Source organism: Bidens hawaiensis, unplaced genomic scaffold, assembly GCF_021521415.1.
Source record: "Bidens hawaiensis isolate Kalapana, Puna unplaced genomic scaffold, B.hawaiensis_p1.1 tig00020418_1, whole genome shotgun sequence".
Classification (NCBI taxonomy): domain Eukaryota; kingdom Viridiplantae; phylum Streptophyta; class Magnoliopsida; order Asterales; family Asteraceae; genus Bidens; species Bidens hawaiensis.
The window spans coordinates 337,251-353,580 of NW_027493109.1; the positions used below are offsets into that span (position 1 = coordinate 337,251).

A 16,330-nucleotide genomic window follows, 5' to 3' on the forward strand; every position below is an offset into this window, starting at 1 on the left:
GATGATATGTTCATCTCTGTCGATTTAGAATTTTGCTTTGACAGCGATGCGCCTGGTAAGCCTTTGTACTTATGCTTATGCCTTTAGAATACCAAATTTGGTTAACATTTCTGTTGCACGTATTGTAGATGCGCTCGAGAATTATGAGTTGGAGCTTGCGGAAGAGGAGGTGGAGGAGGAAGAAGCTGAGGCGCCACAACTCAAGCGCAAAGCTAAAGGCAAAACTGGCGCAGGGGCCAGTAAAAAACAGAAGAAAAATGATGCCCATGTTGCCCAGAATCTTCCTCCTACCCAAGCGAAGGGACTTGAGAAAACCAAGGGATTTACCTCCAAGTTTTCCTCGTCTTCTTTGCCTCGAGGTGTGGGCAATCCTCCCGTCCACACGAGGTATGGTGCTGCCACCTCATCTCTTCGCGCGGCGGACAAGGGAAGCGGCGCTGCGCCTGCTGTTTCTTCTTCTCCAACAGGTATACTTTGTTTATATTTTGTGGTTTTATGAGCGTGATTCCGATAAAGTTATTAATGAAGCTTTGTTCACTCAAATGTTTGTAGAGCCGGCGACTTTGGTGGCTCAACCTCAGGCGCAGCAAGGTACCGAGGCTGCGCCGAAGGTTGCTTTGAAGTCCCCTGTTTTACCCTCGAAAAGGGGGAAAATGGACTTCATGGCGATGCTCAATTCGCGGACGGCGGTGCGCCAAGGTATTTATTGCGCTTTGATTTTCTGATTTTTTCCTTTAGATCAAGTCATGAATCATTTCTCCTTGTTGATTTTTTCATAGGAATTATAGCTGGCACACAAGCTGCTGGTGGCACTGCTGGCGTCGGCGCCGGCGCCGTTAGTTCTGCTCCTGCTCCAACAAGCACTGAATCTCCTCTCATTGTGCGCCGGCGCCGTTAGTTCTGCTCCTGCTCCAACAAGCACTGAATCCCTCTCATTGGGATTACTAAGGAGCAGGAGACTATTTTACGCGCTGATCTAACGGCGTCAAGACCTCCCTCACCTCCTCCTGCGCGCAGCCCTCGTGAGACTGTTTTTGATTTTTCCAAGTCGCAGGAGAAGAGACCTGTTACAGAGGATGATGAGGAGGTCAATTCTGAAGGTTCTGGTGGTGGCCGCGCAAGCCCTGTAGCGCCACGAGATTTCGTGGCGCAGCCTTCTTCTCGTTGGGCTGGCGCTGACTTTTCTGCCGGCTCTCCGCAGGTATAAGTTTGTTTTGCTCCGCTGTGCGGACTTTCAGATTAGTGTTTAGATGACTAAAACGTTGCTTTTGCGTTGCTTTGTGTTTGCAGGAAGCGATCACATATACCGCCCGAGCTAGAATATCACTGAAGATAGCACATTTCAATCCATGGGCGTATGTGAAGACTTCTGGGCTCACTCTGTTCCTCCGGCTGAGAGGAGGTTTCAAGAGGACCGCGCTCGCGTGGACTTGCTTAATGACCACCTTTTTGCTGGGTCTGCGTTCTTTGCTGCCTCCCAAGAGCTTCGCAATGATTATATAAAAGTGCGTGATGCCCTTGTGGAGGCCAAGCGAGAGGCTAAGGTTTCAGCTTGGAATCTTTCTGATGCCCGAGAGAGGGCTGAGAAACTCCAAGCGGAACTTAGCGAGAACCGGGCAAGTGCCAACGCTGCTTTTGTGAAGCGCGGGCATGAGCTGCAAGCTGCGCGGGAGAAGCTGCAGGTGGCAGAAGCGGATGCCGCCAAGTACGCGCGCCGGGCGCGTGACCTGGAGTTGGAGGCAGAGGCGCGTGACCAAACTCTTGCGCAGGCTAACACTGACAAATCTTTATTAGAGAATGAGGTTGCGCGCCTGAAGAAAGAGCTCGATGCTGCGCGAGCGGAAAAGAATGAAGCCTTGGCGGCAACAGCGTCTGACAAAGAAGAGCTAAAACAAGCCAAGGAAACTATTGAGTTGTTAAACTCTCGGATTCCTGCTCTTGAGACGTCTGTTTCTTCCCTCGCGCAGGATCGTCAATGGCTAGTTTCACAGGGTGTGACTCGTTGCGCTTATGCGATGAAATACTCAGACGAGTTTCAGACCCTTGTGATGGATTGCAATGCAGCATCGCGCTTGGTGGGTCGAGCTGAAGGGTTTAAGGATGGCTATGAATATGGCATGCTGAAGAAGAATCCATCCGACTACCCTTATCAGCTCGACGCTGTCTGCGTTGACATGGCCGAGGTGGGGGAGAAGTACTTGAATACTCTAATTCCCATCCTTGAGCATGTATTTTAACCTTAATGAGTTTACTTTGACTTATTTTCCTAATCTTTTGTACTCATACTTTTCCTTGTGACTTGCAGATAGCCGCGCTTGCTGACCAGTCCGATCTTGGCACGCTAAAGAAATTACTTGATGAATGTGAAGGGACTGGTGGCAGCGATGATGGCGCGGGCAATGCTGCCTCTGCTAGCGGCTCTGGCGTGGCCAAATGACCTACTCCTGACACTATCGTGATAGAAGACGACTCCATTCAAGACGAACAGCTTGATTATGGTAAGTTTGGAGATGACGAGGAGCGGGCTGCGCCAGATGCTGAGGGAGGAGGTAATGATGAGGACGATGAAGAGGCTGATATTGATATAGAGACTTGAAAAGCCCTTCATGTTTTTTTTTTGTAGTTTTTATCTCATCATTTGTAAATTTGTAAACTTCTATGTTTTGCAATGAAATTTTGTTTTTTCCTTATTCGCATCTTGCGCATTACCAATTCATCTCTTTATATTGCATGTGTTTGCTTGTTGAATATAAGATATGCTTGCACATTGAAACTTGAACAAGGTTGTAAGGAAATTATTTTACTTAATCCTTAACAGTTGTCATATTTCAAGTTATTTTGCAATATTCTGAATATGCTGACACGTGCCTTGGCATTTCATTATTCCTCTTTTGCGCGACGTTATCGCGCATTTATTATAGGATGAATGAGTTTTTTAGCATGTACGTGTCAGTATGTGTTACTCTGATATCCATTATAATCCCATGCGCGACCTCGACCTGAGACCTTAACAACCATGTTTTGGCATGTGCTTTGCCTTAGCCGTGCTTAGGTATTTTTATGGTCTAGCTGCGCAGCATGTAGGATGGATGTTGTGAGTAATTTGAGCTAAGGCTCATATTATTGGGCTAAGGCCCTGAGCTAAGGCTCATATTATGTAGGGGTATGGTACTAAACTCGGCTTACGACCTTAATTTATTATGTTTGGCTTGTTTTATTATATGTGCTAATACAATATTATTGGGCTGAGGGGGTTTTGTGGAGGTAACCCTAACTGGGCTAGGCCCATTAGGGTACCATGATGGTGGCCATGAGGCTCCCTATATAAGGAGGTCTCCACCTCCTTATTAATGGTTGGTTGTTCTCAATAAGAGCCACCACCATAACCATTTTTGTGTCTGTAAACAAGAGATCCTTGAGATTTCTTAGCAGTCACCTCCACACCCCCAAAAACCATTGCAGATCTTAAGCTACCGGAGAAGAAGATCGAGTCGTGGTTCGTTCATCTCGAAGACAAAAGTTAAAAACTAAAATAAGCTTGAAATTGAAATAAAACTAAAGTTAAAAACAAAGAAGATCAACTTAAAGAATATTAATAGGGATTTCTTGTTTGTTGGCCTTGACAATAAAACCAAAAGGTTTATTTTTTTTCATTTGGTCACCTCGTATGTAGTACTTGATAATTCTATATTTGTTGACCGTTAACAAAATTTATCTGTGTGATTAATTCTAAAGATAAAAATACATCATTAGTTAACACAAATATAAAATTAAAAAAGAAATAAAAACGAAGAAGATAAAGATAAACCAATTTCGTCAATTGTAGCATTCCTAGAAATAATATTATTTAATTCCATAAACAATATAAAAACAATAACTTAAATACCAAATCTGCTGCAGATGATCAATCTTACAAATACACACACGTTCACCAAAACACTCATTTCCATTTCCAATTATGGGAGCCGATAATCACACTACCGCTCGTGGACGATTAGCCGTACTATCGGCTCACCTATCCGCTTGTGTCGAATCCAATACGTTCACTCCGGTTCTCGAATCATCACCGGTTTCCGCTCAGGTGTTTGTACAACCGCCGCCGAATTTGAAAGGCTCGTTGCTGATCGCCGATGAACGGACCGGTAAGAAGTACAGAGTTCCGGTTTCCGATGAAGGTACCGTCAGAGCTACCGACTTAAAGAAGGTAAATTAGAGTTTTATTAATTAGGTTTTAACTTGTGATGCTTGTGATTTTTAGGTTTTTACTGTTACATACACTATATTACTTAGTGTTTATTTTAATTTGGAGATATGATTTGATTAGGTTTTTATTATTTTAATTTAACAAATCATGTTCATAATTCAATTATAATTGCACATGAACACACCAATTGTATCGATTTGATGCAATGACTTTGATAGCTTTTGTGTGTTTTAGATATGATTTGATTAGGTTAGGAGATATGATTTAATTAGGTTTTCTTGATTCTATATTAATGAATAAAATTCGTGATCTAACCGAATTTGCGCATGAACATGCCGAGTGTATCGATTTGATGCACTGAATTTGATAGTTTGTGTGTGTTTTAGGTTTTTAACTATTAGATTTTTTTATAACAGTTAGTGTTTATGTAACTAGGGGATATGATCTGATTAGGTTTTTATAATATTATGTTAATGAGTCAAATTCGTTATCTAATCGAATTTACACATGAACACGCCAACTGCATCGATTTGATACATTGAATTTGATAGTTTTTGTGTGTTTTTGGTTCTTACCTATTAGGAGATATGATTTGATTAGGTTTTCGTTATTCTATATTAACGAATCAAATTCATGATGCAATCGAATTTGCACATGAACTTTCCAATTGTAACAATTTGGTGTGACTGAATCTTGTGTCATTAGGAGATATGATTTAATTTCTGTATCAACAAATCAAAATCATAATCCAATCGAATTTGCGCATGAGCACGCCAATTGTATCGATTTGGGGCATGGATCTGATAGTTTGTGCATAACTTGTTGCAGATAACTACAGGAAACAATGATAAGGGTTTGAAGCTCTATGATCCAGGCTACCTTAATACGGCACCTGTTAGATCATCAATCTGTTACATTGATGGTGATGAAGGGATCTTAAGATACAGAGGCTACCCAATTGAAGAGTTGGCAGAGGGTAGTTCGTTCTTAGATGTAGCATACCTATTAAGTAAGCCCTAGAAACTTGATGAATATCAAGAGTTCACTGTATATGTTCTTGAGTGTTGTGAGTGCTTTTTTGCATATTGATGTTTGTTTTTTTGCAGTGTATGGAAACTTACCTTCTCAGAGCCAATTAGCAGACTGGGAGTTTGCTGTAGCACAACATTCAGCTGTTCCACAGGGGATTTTGGTAATATGGTTTTACATGCAATCTTGTTTGCAAATTTGGTTAAAACATTGTTTGGTAAATATTATAAAAAAAACCATCGTATTTTCTTATTTTACATGAAAAGTCTCCCAACTTAATTTTTATATAATAAAGCCCCCAAATTTTATCAGATAAACATGGCGATTTCCCTCAGCCCAATCTCGGTGTATTAAAGTCTCTATATATGTGCAGAATGCATGTACATGTGAAAAAAGTTTAAATTAGTGAATTGTTATCCCGAATTTGATTAAGTGATATTGACATAAATTCCGTATGTTGACCAATTTAAGAGGTAACAAGCCATTATCTTAATTGCTTTTTCACAAGTATGTGTATTCAAGACAAGTTAATGACTTAATATACCGATATTATGGACATTTTCATGTCTTTTTGACACATTTAGGGACTTTTAACATACCAAAATTGGGATGAGTGACCTTTTCATGTAAAATAAGAAAGTATGTTGGTTTTGATGGCATCAACGCATTTATCAAGTTGTCTTCTCATGGGGATTGTGTTTTGAGTTCTTTTATTTAAACATTTTTTTTGCCAGTTTCTTCTTTCTTGATGTGGAATAACTTTTTATCTTAAAAACATAAAACGTATGTTGCAGGATATTATACATGCCATGCCTCATGATGCTCATCCAATGGGTGTTTTAGTCAGTGCAATGAGTGCCCTTTCTGTATTCCATCCTGATGCAAACCCTGCTCTTAGAGTAAGTAATTTCACTTTCAAACATTATTAACTCGATATGCTAATTTACATTACTTTGAATATATTCTCAAGTTTTACTTTTTTATATAGGGTCAAGATCTATACAAGTCTAAACCAATCAGAGACAAGCAAATCGTTCGCATACTCGGAAAGGTTTGACTTTTGAGTTTTGACCTATTTAGCTGAGCATTATTCTTTAATTATTTTAGCTTATTTGTCATTAATTAATGGTCAGGCGCCAACTATAGCAGCAGCTGCGTATCTAAGAATGGCGGGGAGGCCACCTGTTCTTCCTTCAAGCAATCTTTCTTACTCAGAGAACTTCTTATACATGCTAGATTCATTGTAAATAAAATTATTACATATAAAATTATTAGATATTTTTATGTAAATGAAATTGAGGCATACATTTTATAAACTTGCAGAGGTGACAAGTCTTATAAACCAAATCCTAGACTTGCTCGAGTAGTTGATATTCTTTTTATTTTACATGCTGAGCATGAGATGAACTGCTCCACAGCAGCAGCAAGACATCTTGCATCAAGGTAACCGTGTATTTTCATATTTAACTGATGCGGCCTTTTGTTATAGATTAGGGGTGTAAACGAGCCGAGACGAGCACGAGCTTGCTAAACTCGAGCTAAACCTCGGGTCCTTTAACTTAATAGAGCTCGAGCTCATCTTGTGTTGAGTTCAATGTCTACTTCTCGGTCTCAGCTCGTGAATAATTATGTTAGCTCACGCTCGACCCGGGTGTGACTTTTGTTATTTATAAATTATTAATTATATATTTATGCGAATCTATTATACACATTTTTATGATTATAGTTTTATATATCATAATATTATTTGATTAAATTATCATAGTTATACAAATAGTAGTATATGTTATATGATTATATCTTTATTATATTAATTAAAAAAGTTTTTATATAAACAATAAGCTTGTTTTGGCTTGCGAGCTCATACAAGCTCGGTATCTGAAGCTCAGGTTCGAACTCTTTTATTATATGAGCTTCAACGTCAGCTCGATCCGAGCTTTTAGCGAGCCAGTCTCGGGTATCTTACGAGCGATTGGGCTCGTTAACACCCTTAGTTATATTCTATCAGTCCTAAATTATTGTCAATGAATGAAAAGAACAAAATTTAAGATATGTAAACAGTTATCACTCTTTTGTATTAAACAATATTAATAAGTGTAGTTAAGTGTAAAGTGGGAAAATTAGTAAATTATATTTATCAGTTATTGTATCTGGATAAATTAAAAAAGAAATATAAACAGTACTACAGTAGTTTTGGAATATGTATGCAGTGGTGTTGATGTATACACAGCTCTTGCTGGAGCAGTTGGAGCACTATACGGGCCACTCCATGGTGGAGCAAATGAGGTATACTGATAAGTTTGAGATAAAACAGAACCATAATTAACAGACCACCCACATATAAGTTTAAGTTTCTTGTGTTGTCTTGACATCATAGGCGGTTCTAAAAATGTTAAACGAGATTGGAACCGTTGACAATATTCCCGAGTTCATTGAAGGTGTGAAATACAGGTTGGTTTTGTTTCTCTGATTTAGTTGTGGAACTGTTGACACGAACATTAAATGAGTGTGAATTTGATCATGCGCGCGCTATTTGTACAGAAAACGAAAAATGTCGGGTTTTGGGCACCGCGTGTACAAAAACTATGATCCCAGAGCAAAAGTTATTAAAAAATTAGCAGAAGAGGTTTTCTCAATTGTAGGCAGGGATCCCCTTATTGAGGTATTTCAAACTTTATAAAATTATATCTTTCTAGTGCATATTATTTATATTACTCATTGGCTAACATGAGGTCAACAGGTGGCTATTGCTTTAGAACAAGCTGCATTATCAGATGAGTACTTTGTGAAAAGAAAGCTGTACCCTAATGTTGATTTCTATTCTGGCCTGATTTATCGGTATGTTTTTTCTTGGATTTTTCGTGCAATTTTGTTTGTTGCTAAATAAGTAACTGATAAAAATTATCGTTCTTGAAACAGGGCGATGGGTTTTCCGACTGAATTCTTTCCTGTTTTGTTTGCCGTACCTCGAATGGCTGGTTATTTGTCGCACTGGCGAGAGTCCCTTGATGATCCCGACACAAAGATCATGAGGCCTGCACAGGTTTGCTCGATTTCAACCTGCTTACCTTTGAAACGAGTTTATCTCAAACAAGTTACTTTTGAAACGAGGCCCAATTTGTACTTAGGGCTGTGAACGGCCGAGACGATCCAGGTGGGGCTCGGCTCAGTTAAAAACTGAGCTTAGCCAGATCGGTTTGTGTATCTTAAGGAACTGAGATATTGAGCCCAGGCTTGGCTTGTAAGAAGCTCAAGCTGGCTTTTTTTTTAAACTAATATTACATTTTTACACATTGATATATATCAAACGAAAAAAAAAATTAACATGCACAAAATGCATAATTAATAAACTACGACGTGTACTTTTGTATATTCTAAAATTTTGGATTGTAATTTATAAATGTTAAAATATGGGCTTTAAAATGAGCCAATGAGCCAGCTAACTGGGCCTAATGAGCGAACCAGTGAGCCGAGCTTACTTTTGCTCAGGTTTGGCTCATAAAAAGCTTGAGCCAGCTCGTTTTTTAAAAAGTTAAATTTATTTTTTACACATTGATATACGTGAAAAGAAAACTAAACAATATTTTTAACATGCACAAAATGCATAATAAATAACAAAATTAATAATTTATATATGTAATAGATTTGGGTTATAATTTATAAATATCAAAATTTGGGCTTTATTTTAAACGAGTCAACGAGCCGAGCTTACATTGTCTCTGGCTCGGCCTGGTTACAAACCCAATGCAACAAAGAAACTGATTTGACCTGTTATCCATCTGTCCGATTCACATATTTTGCCGGCTGTGTATAAAATATAGCTTTAAAAACTTAACGATTTTATTGGGATGCTGTTAGGTTTACACGGGTGTATGGATGCGGCATTACATTCCTGCCCAGGAACGGATGTCATCAACTGGAGCTGTAGTTGATAAACTTGGACAGGTGTCGGTCTCCAATGCAACAAAGAGGCGGTTATCGGGGTCTGGGGTTTGATTTGGCTGGCTGGCTTTGCGAGTTGACTTTCAGGGAAGTTGAAAGAAGGTTTTAAGTGTTCTTAATAATTCTATATATGATTATTGTTTGGTTCTTGTAATATATGTATAATCAAGGCCATGTTGAACTGTTTTAATTTGCCTGTCACGGGTGATAGTTGCTAATTTGAGATTTTATATCTGGTTGTCTATGGGTATTGGGTAATAAAATAACCTTAATAAAAACACTATATATGATCCATCTTCATAATAACTGTTTAATAATCGCTTTATTTGAATTGTTCTTGAACGTTTGGGTTTGCTGGCTAGTTTTGGACTTCATCGGGCACGGTCTCCGTGAAAAAGAAGGTAAACATGAATAGTTGTGCTTGCACAAAGTAGAACCTTTTGGGTTCCTACCTTATTAGTTATCTTATAAACATTACATAGATCCATCAATCAAATTAATATTAATATGTATATTTTGTATATCATCACATTGAGGGCTCTATTCGCCTACGTATCTTATTAGATTAGATTAGTAAATACAGTAGAAACTCGATAAATTAATACTCGATTATTTAATAAACTCTCTAAGATAATATTTTTTGCCAGCCTCGACTCGGGGATATGGTGCTAAATTAATAATTCACTAAATTATAAGATAATACATTTTTGATAATTTCTTTAAACCCCATGTAAAATATAAATTAATAATTTCTTATATATAGCATATTACATGAATGATTTATGAAGGTTTCTTGGAAAATGACTCAATTGTCTTTTGTTTTTTGTTTGTGTTAACCTATTTTGATCTTGTATTTATATAGAAAATATTTTTAATGTCCATAAAGTGATACATTGAACACAAGAAGCATAATAAGGTGGGAGATTGAAAGTTTATTTCAAATTGGGCCGTTCATTTGATATACATGCATTGTATACAATAATTAAGTGGAAGCTTGAAAGGTGTTTGTAAACTAAGTATTCTACTCTAAATTAATAAAATATTAATTAATAATTATTAATTTATTAATTAATTAATAAATTTTAGTGGTCCCAAGTGTATTCTTTTATAGAGTTTATACCGTAAAACAAGATCAGTAGATGGTTTTCATGAAACCCTATTTGGCTACTCTACTACGTTATAAGCATAAACTCTTGATGCGTGTTAAAATAAATAAAAGCTAAAGAAAGGAAGAAAAAAACAAATATAACAAACAAATTAAATGTTTTTAGCAACTTCTGCATTAAGGTGATAGATGGTGAGACTGTTAGGTAACCAAAACAATATTAATACCCTTCTACTCCATGCATTAAGTTGATCACTCAAACCCTCTTCATCTTCATAATCATCGAATCCGCCATGGAATCCGATTAAAAAAAACACCACGAGCACCGCCACTCGTCTATAATGGTCATTGGTCCAGCCTCTTGTCGGCTAAACTAGCTAAATCGGCTAGCAACGCCCAACAGGGTCCTTGTAAGGTGTTGTTAGCTACGTCCAGCATCCAGAACCTGAAAAATGAAAATTACGTGGTTTACTCGACGTGCATGTTCTGTTGCCAGTGGAGACGTTGATGTCCACTCATCGCAGGTGGCATTTTACTTGTCTCACTGACAATGCGGTCGACATCAACTTCTCCAATTCGGACAAATAGGCACGTCAACTAAACCACGTGCCATTTCCTTTTTGGGGTTCTGGACACTCAACATGGCTAACAACACCTTGCAGGGAGAATTAGAGGGACCCTGCCGGGCGTTGCTAGATGACTTAGCCGGTTTGAATTCCGGCAAGTAAAATTCTATCCGGAAACACGATGTTCGCGTTCTTCATGTTAAGTATTGGGTAATAAAAGCACCTTAAAAGGTGTTGGAATATGTTTCTAAATTTCATTATCTTAGTTTGATTCTTTATCATAGAAGCATAATAGGAAGACAATGTATTATAGAAGCATCATTTATATCATGGTGGTTAAGGTATGTGTAGTGGTTGACTCAATTGAAAATTTTCTAGATTGACTATCACTATAAATCACTGAAGTCTGTCAGAATATTTACACTATAATAACATAAAATAAATTCGAAGAAACTGCCAACTCTCGTACCACATGGGTAGGTCCACCCTTGGCCCTGGGTATGTGCCTCACAACCAAAAGGTTGGAAGTTTAAAATCTAAACAACTTGAAATCTTGAAAATGTAATCATTAAATAATACTTATACACAGGGCCGGACCGGGGAGTGTGTAAGTCGCCCCCCGGCGGGGCACGCAAGTTTCGGGGGTACAAACTTTTTTTTACATATATATGTTTGATATATAAAAGATCTTAAGTCAAACGGCATTGTCAATTAGTCGAATCAGTCGTTAATTTTGGTGTTAAAAAGTCACCGGAAAAATAGGTTCACCGGATAACTTTTCCGGAAAGTCTTGGTGGAGAAGATGACAAAAAAACCAAGTTTTAGGTAATGGAAAAAATAGTTACACCCTTAACTTTTATTTCAACATACCATTTAAAATTCTTTTAACAATTTTTAAAAAATTGAGTATATAAAATATATTATTTTTAATAAATTTTGTATTAAAACTCGTACAAATATTAAGTTTTTGGGTTTCAAAAATTTTGGTATTATATTTTTGTTATATATTTATTGTTATAACATTAATCGGCGTTTATAAAAATTAGCTTATATATTTCGTTATTTGTTAAGGCCTACGAACCTTTTTATTTCAGCTCGGCCGAGGTATTTAAATTCTCGGAGACGACCCTGCTTTTAAATTAACTATATAATTAGCATATAATAAAATAACCGGTTACACGTGCCCTATCATAAACACTAATTCTTGAAAGTTTTTCTTTCAATTTCTTTTAACTTTGATTTAATGTTTCAAGATTCAAATTCTTTTGTGATTTTAAAGCAGCATTTAGAAAATTGTGGACTTTCAGTTCACTATATCATTTTCATAACAAACCTAGGTCACATTATACTTTTACTCCCTCGAAATCAAATGTGGTTTCCGCTTTCATCCGCCCATGCACACGAAAAGGAAGCGCACAAAATGGAACCATACAGGTGGACAACTAGAGGAAGTTATATTTCCATTTAGCCCTGCTGGGTTCAATGCCCTGCATTTCTCGATTGTATACCAATCTCCCGTCCCATCCGAGCTTATAAAATTCCATCTTAATGCAAACTATTTCCATCCAGCCCTTAAAAACCGAAATTTAACGATACACTTGTCAAACTGAATAATTTTGGAATACAGAGATTAACAAAAATACTGATTGGTAAACAGAAAAACAAACACTGACTTTGAAACATTCGGATTTTTTTAACGCAACTTTATAATAGGCTTTTTAGAATCTTCTTGCGGTTGGTGTACTGTACTAAACTTGGAACTTGAAGCAGCAGACTTTCCAGGTATATGAATTGGTTTCATTATATGAATTGGTTTCCTTATAGATGGAACACTGCACGATAATAATAAGATTTCTCGATGGTTAGGCCACGATCAATAAAGACAGCTATTGGTTCTACGCAGATATTAACTATAACATTACCTGCGATTGTTATGCACAGCAACTTTCTTCATAGCAGATAGGTTGTGGAGCTCTCGACTGTCGAAAAAATCAACCAAAACATTAAAAAACCGTCAAATCTTGTAGGGTTGAACTGATAAACCCTGACACGACCCGTCTATTTATTGTGTCAAACATTAACCCTAACCTAATTTTTTTTAAAAGAACACGAGCACGACCTGTGTAGGTGTAAATGTGCCGGGCCGAACCTGAGCTCAACTAGGCTTGAGCTTGGCTCGTTTAACTTATGAGAGCTCTAGCTCGGCTCGTTTAACTTATAAGAGCTCCAGCTCGACTCTTCTAACTCATTTATCTATGCATAACCCATTTATCAATACGAGTCAAAAGTTGATGGTTATAAATGGGTTAAATAGGTCGTAAGCAGGTTGGTTGGTTGGTTGACCTTGTAAAATATTTTGTACTCTTATTTTAATCTTAAACAACATGTTTAACTAAGCAGGTATAACATGTCAACTTGTTTATTAAACAGGTTATAAATGACAACCCAAAAACTACTTATTTCCATGACCCCTGATAAAAACTTTATGATAACACAAACAATACTTCTGAAAATGAACAATGATATACTATTTCAATGGTAAGTACCTCTTAAGGAATTCTTGTTTGGCTTTCTTCATTATTCCACTCTTTGTATTACTGCAGCTACCGGGCCCTACAGAAGCCACATCAACAAATGTCATAAAGCTCATAATATTTGATAATATTAAGTGGGTGTTTGTATGAGCTTTTAAAAGTTGCTTGTTTGCTTGTTGAAAAGCAAAATGTGTTTGGCAAATCTACTCCAAAAGCTTCAAATTGGAGCTTTTCAAAAAGCAAATCAGCAAAAAAACAATTTTAAAGCTCATCCAAACACCCCCTAAGTATTAACTATTGAAATTCATAAGGTACCTCCATAAAAACTCCTTTTATAGCTGCTGGACGGAGGCACTTTGGTGCACAATTGAACTTGCCGACTTTGCTTCTCTGTCATAACATAAGAATGGTCAATTCTAAATAATAATATATATACAGAAATACAACATAAATAATAAGCTTCATATTCAAAACGAAATTTATAAAGCATTTTTATTCCTAAATTACGCTACGGGTGTGAAGATATCAACATCGTCAATTGCAACTTAAAGCTGACTAAACAAAAGTCAGCAGTGCAAGAAACAAATCAAGTAAACATAAGGCAAAAAGGTCACCAAGCATAATAAATGAACTTACTAGCATCTTCTTTTTTATACAGTTGCTTTATTCGCTCAAATGATTTTTGTTGGGCCTCCTCAACGTCCTTTAACTTTGCCTACAGATTGAGCAACCTATATATTAGCATATTAATGTATATAATGTATATAGGTATATATGTGTGAACCCTCGGGTGGGCAAAAGTGATGCTTGCGGCGCACACATATAATGTATATATGTGTGAACCCTCGGGTGGGCAAAAGTGAAATTGCACTAATTTTGACGTTATTTTACTAATCTCGTGAAAATAACGTTAAAAGTGGCGGAAGGTTAATCAGGCATCATGTGGTGGCGTTGATAGCCGAAAGACAAGGATACATGCACCAATCGGTCGGTGTCCCGATGGTTGAGTGTTATGTATCTTATGTCCAAGGCTTGATGCAAAACTACTATCGAGCTGGGGGTCTCACCGGAAGCACCCTCTCTATCCCTATGGGGTAGAGGTAAGGCTGTCTGCATCTTACCCTCCTCAGACCCTACCATAGCTTTGCTATTGGTGGGATATACTTTGTACGATGATGATGATGATGATATATTAGCATATTAAATTTTCAAAACTGGTTAAATCTTCTAAAAAGTTATCATTTTCCGGATACTAACAAAATGTAAATAACATTTTAGCAACAATATTATGATACACAAACAGAATAAAAAATGAGTCATGAAAACTTTTGATGGGAAAGGAAATATTAGTACCTCATACAATTGTCTCCATTTAAACGAAACTCTCTTTTCTTTCATTCTTTCAACTACAACGTTGGTGCTTTTGACACCAAACTGTTTTGTGTAAAAGTTCTTCCATAGCTTATTAGTAACCGGGCTTAAATCTCGGTCCTGCACAACATACAATACTTAAAATATCTCGAATTTAAACACGATTTTTGTTAGAAAACAAAACTATGTTAAAAGGCATTAACTACCTCAGTTGAATCCTCGATATGCTTAAGCTGTTCTTCAGTACAATGCGGTAAAAACCGTTCTAAAAGATACGCGTCCGTCTCTCCTACATCACCTAAATACCTAACATTATCTATAGCTTTTTGAACACAAAGATCAACCAAAGTAGGGATTCTTCTCACTGGCTTTGCACCCCATTCTCCCACAATTTGGTCAGTTGATCTCATTTTCCAGTACAGCCCTGAAGTACGCAGTAAAAAGTTCTTTTAAAACATGATCAATATTCTAACATTCATTCAAATTTGAAGTTGCAGTTGAAGATACTCTACCAAATAAACAACTTCATTTAAAATCTATCTAAAAACAATAATGCTGCATTGAGTTTGAGATCCAAGGGTGAAATTGTTGTAGTTATGCATAAAACTTGTGTGATAGCGCCAGACATGACAAAAGCTTAAACAACACCCCTGATTTTATGCTCCCAAGGTTATTTCAACAAAAATTGTTATACGGTCAAAGTGTCAATTATGTATAGTAGTAATATATTAGGTTTTAAATAGAGGTGGACAAAAGAACCGGTTTGAAACCAATTACGTAGAAACCGGTTTGTAATTTTCTCCACCGAAAACGGCCAAAAACCGAACCGAAACCGATCGTAACTTGGCCAAGTAAAGTTCATACATGTTGAATTCAGACATTTAATAATAATAATAATAATAATAATAATAATATTATTATTATCAGTCATTCAAATTCAACCAGATGCACAATAATAACATGATTAATGCAGTTATGACAAGTACTCAATCATCAGCCCTAACTTAATGCTCCAATCAATCACAAATTTATGGTTAATTATCTTATTATTAACAAATTAGGTCAAAACACACGTTGAACTGAGATATTCATCGTTCGACACGTAAAAACCCTAAAAATTCAGATTAATTGGCCGATCTTCAAACATAACAACCAGATAATATCAATTGCGAATGAATGAATTAGATCAAAATTAGGTCAAAATTAGACTACCTGTAGCTGTAAACGGTATCGGATATTACGATCGGAATTCTGACGTCAGATGAATCGAGATCGGAGAAAGATATTATTTTCCGGCCGGTTAGTTTACGGCGGGTAGGTATTGTACCACCCAATCTCCAGGGTAGTTTCGGTATTTTGTATTTTAGTTGGTTTTCTTGCGTTGAAGTTTATTAAATGTGAGAATAATATATAGGTATCGAACCCGAACGGATAAAGATTCGACCCGTTTTTTTATTTAAGATAAAGATTTGGATTCGAATATATGGGAAAAAATTCAATATAATAATAGCTTATCGTATAATAGGTATGTGAATCCCCTTTTTTCATGAATCGATCCATACAATCGCATCCCAACATC

General features: G+C 36.9%; 2 protein-coding genes across 2 annotated transcripts; one reads left to right on the forward strand and one right to left on the reverse strand.

Moving 5' to 3' along the window:
- Window positions 1-5,036: 5,036 nt before the first annotated feature.
- Window positions 5,037-9,555, forward strand: LOC143560654 (citrate synthase, glyoxysomal). The gene is made up of 12 exons (XM_077048914.1): window positions 5,037-5,213; window positions 5,311-5,396; window positions 6,028-6,132; window positions 6,222-6,284; window positions 6,367-6,476; window positions 6,557-6,676; window positions 7,444-7,519; window positions 7,611-7,684; window positions 7,775-7,895; window positions 7,974-8,071; window positions 8,153-8,276; window positions 9,092-9,555. Coding segments are annotated over exons 1-12 (1,116 nt in total). The 5' UTR covers window positions 5,037-5,212; the 3' UTR covers window positions 9,230-9,555.
- Window positions 9,556-12,404: 2,849 nt separating this feature from the next.
- Window positions 12,405-16,128, reverse strand: LOC143560636 (uncharacterized). The gene is made up of 8 exons (XM_077048900.1): window positions 15,964-16,128; window positions 14,958-15,175; window positions 14,734-14,871; window positions 14,017-14,095; window positions 13,696-13,770; window positions 13,393-13,459; window positions 12,769-12,825; window positions 12,405-12,678 (listed from the first exon to the last, which is right to left on the reverse strand). Exons 2-8 carry the CDS (start codon window positions 15,159-15,161, stop codon window positions 12,540-12,542), a joined length of 759 nt encoding a protein of 252 aa, XP_076905015.1. The 5' UTR covers window positions 15,162-15,175; window positions 15,964-16,128; the 3' UTR covers window positions 12,405-12,539.
- Between the last annotated feature and the right edge of the window lie 202 nt (window positions 16,129-16,330).

Coding starts and splice junctions, on each gene's coding strand:
- LOC143560636 (XM_077048900.1), bottom strand. CDS start 15,161: ATGAGATCAACTGACCAAATTGTGGGAGAATGGGGTGCAAAGCCAGTG. Junction 14,096..14,733: donor AATGGAGACAATTGTATGAG/GTACTAATATTT, acceptor CTCAATCTGTAG/GCAAAGTTAAAGGACGTTGA. Junction 12,679..12,768: donor GCTGTGCATAACAATCGCAG/GTAATGTTATAG, acceptor ATTATCGTGCAG/TGTTCCATCTATAAGGAAAC.
- LOC143560654 (XM_077048914.1), top strand. Junction 6,133..6,221: donor ATGCAAACCCTGCTCTTAGA/GTAAGTAATTTC, acceptor TTTTTTATATAG/GGTCAAGATCTATACAAGTC. Junction 7,685..7,774: donor ATTGAAGGTGTGAAATACAG/GTTGGTTTTGTT, acceptor CTATTTGTACAG/AAAACGAAAAATGTCGGGTT.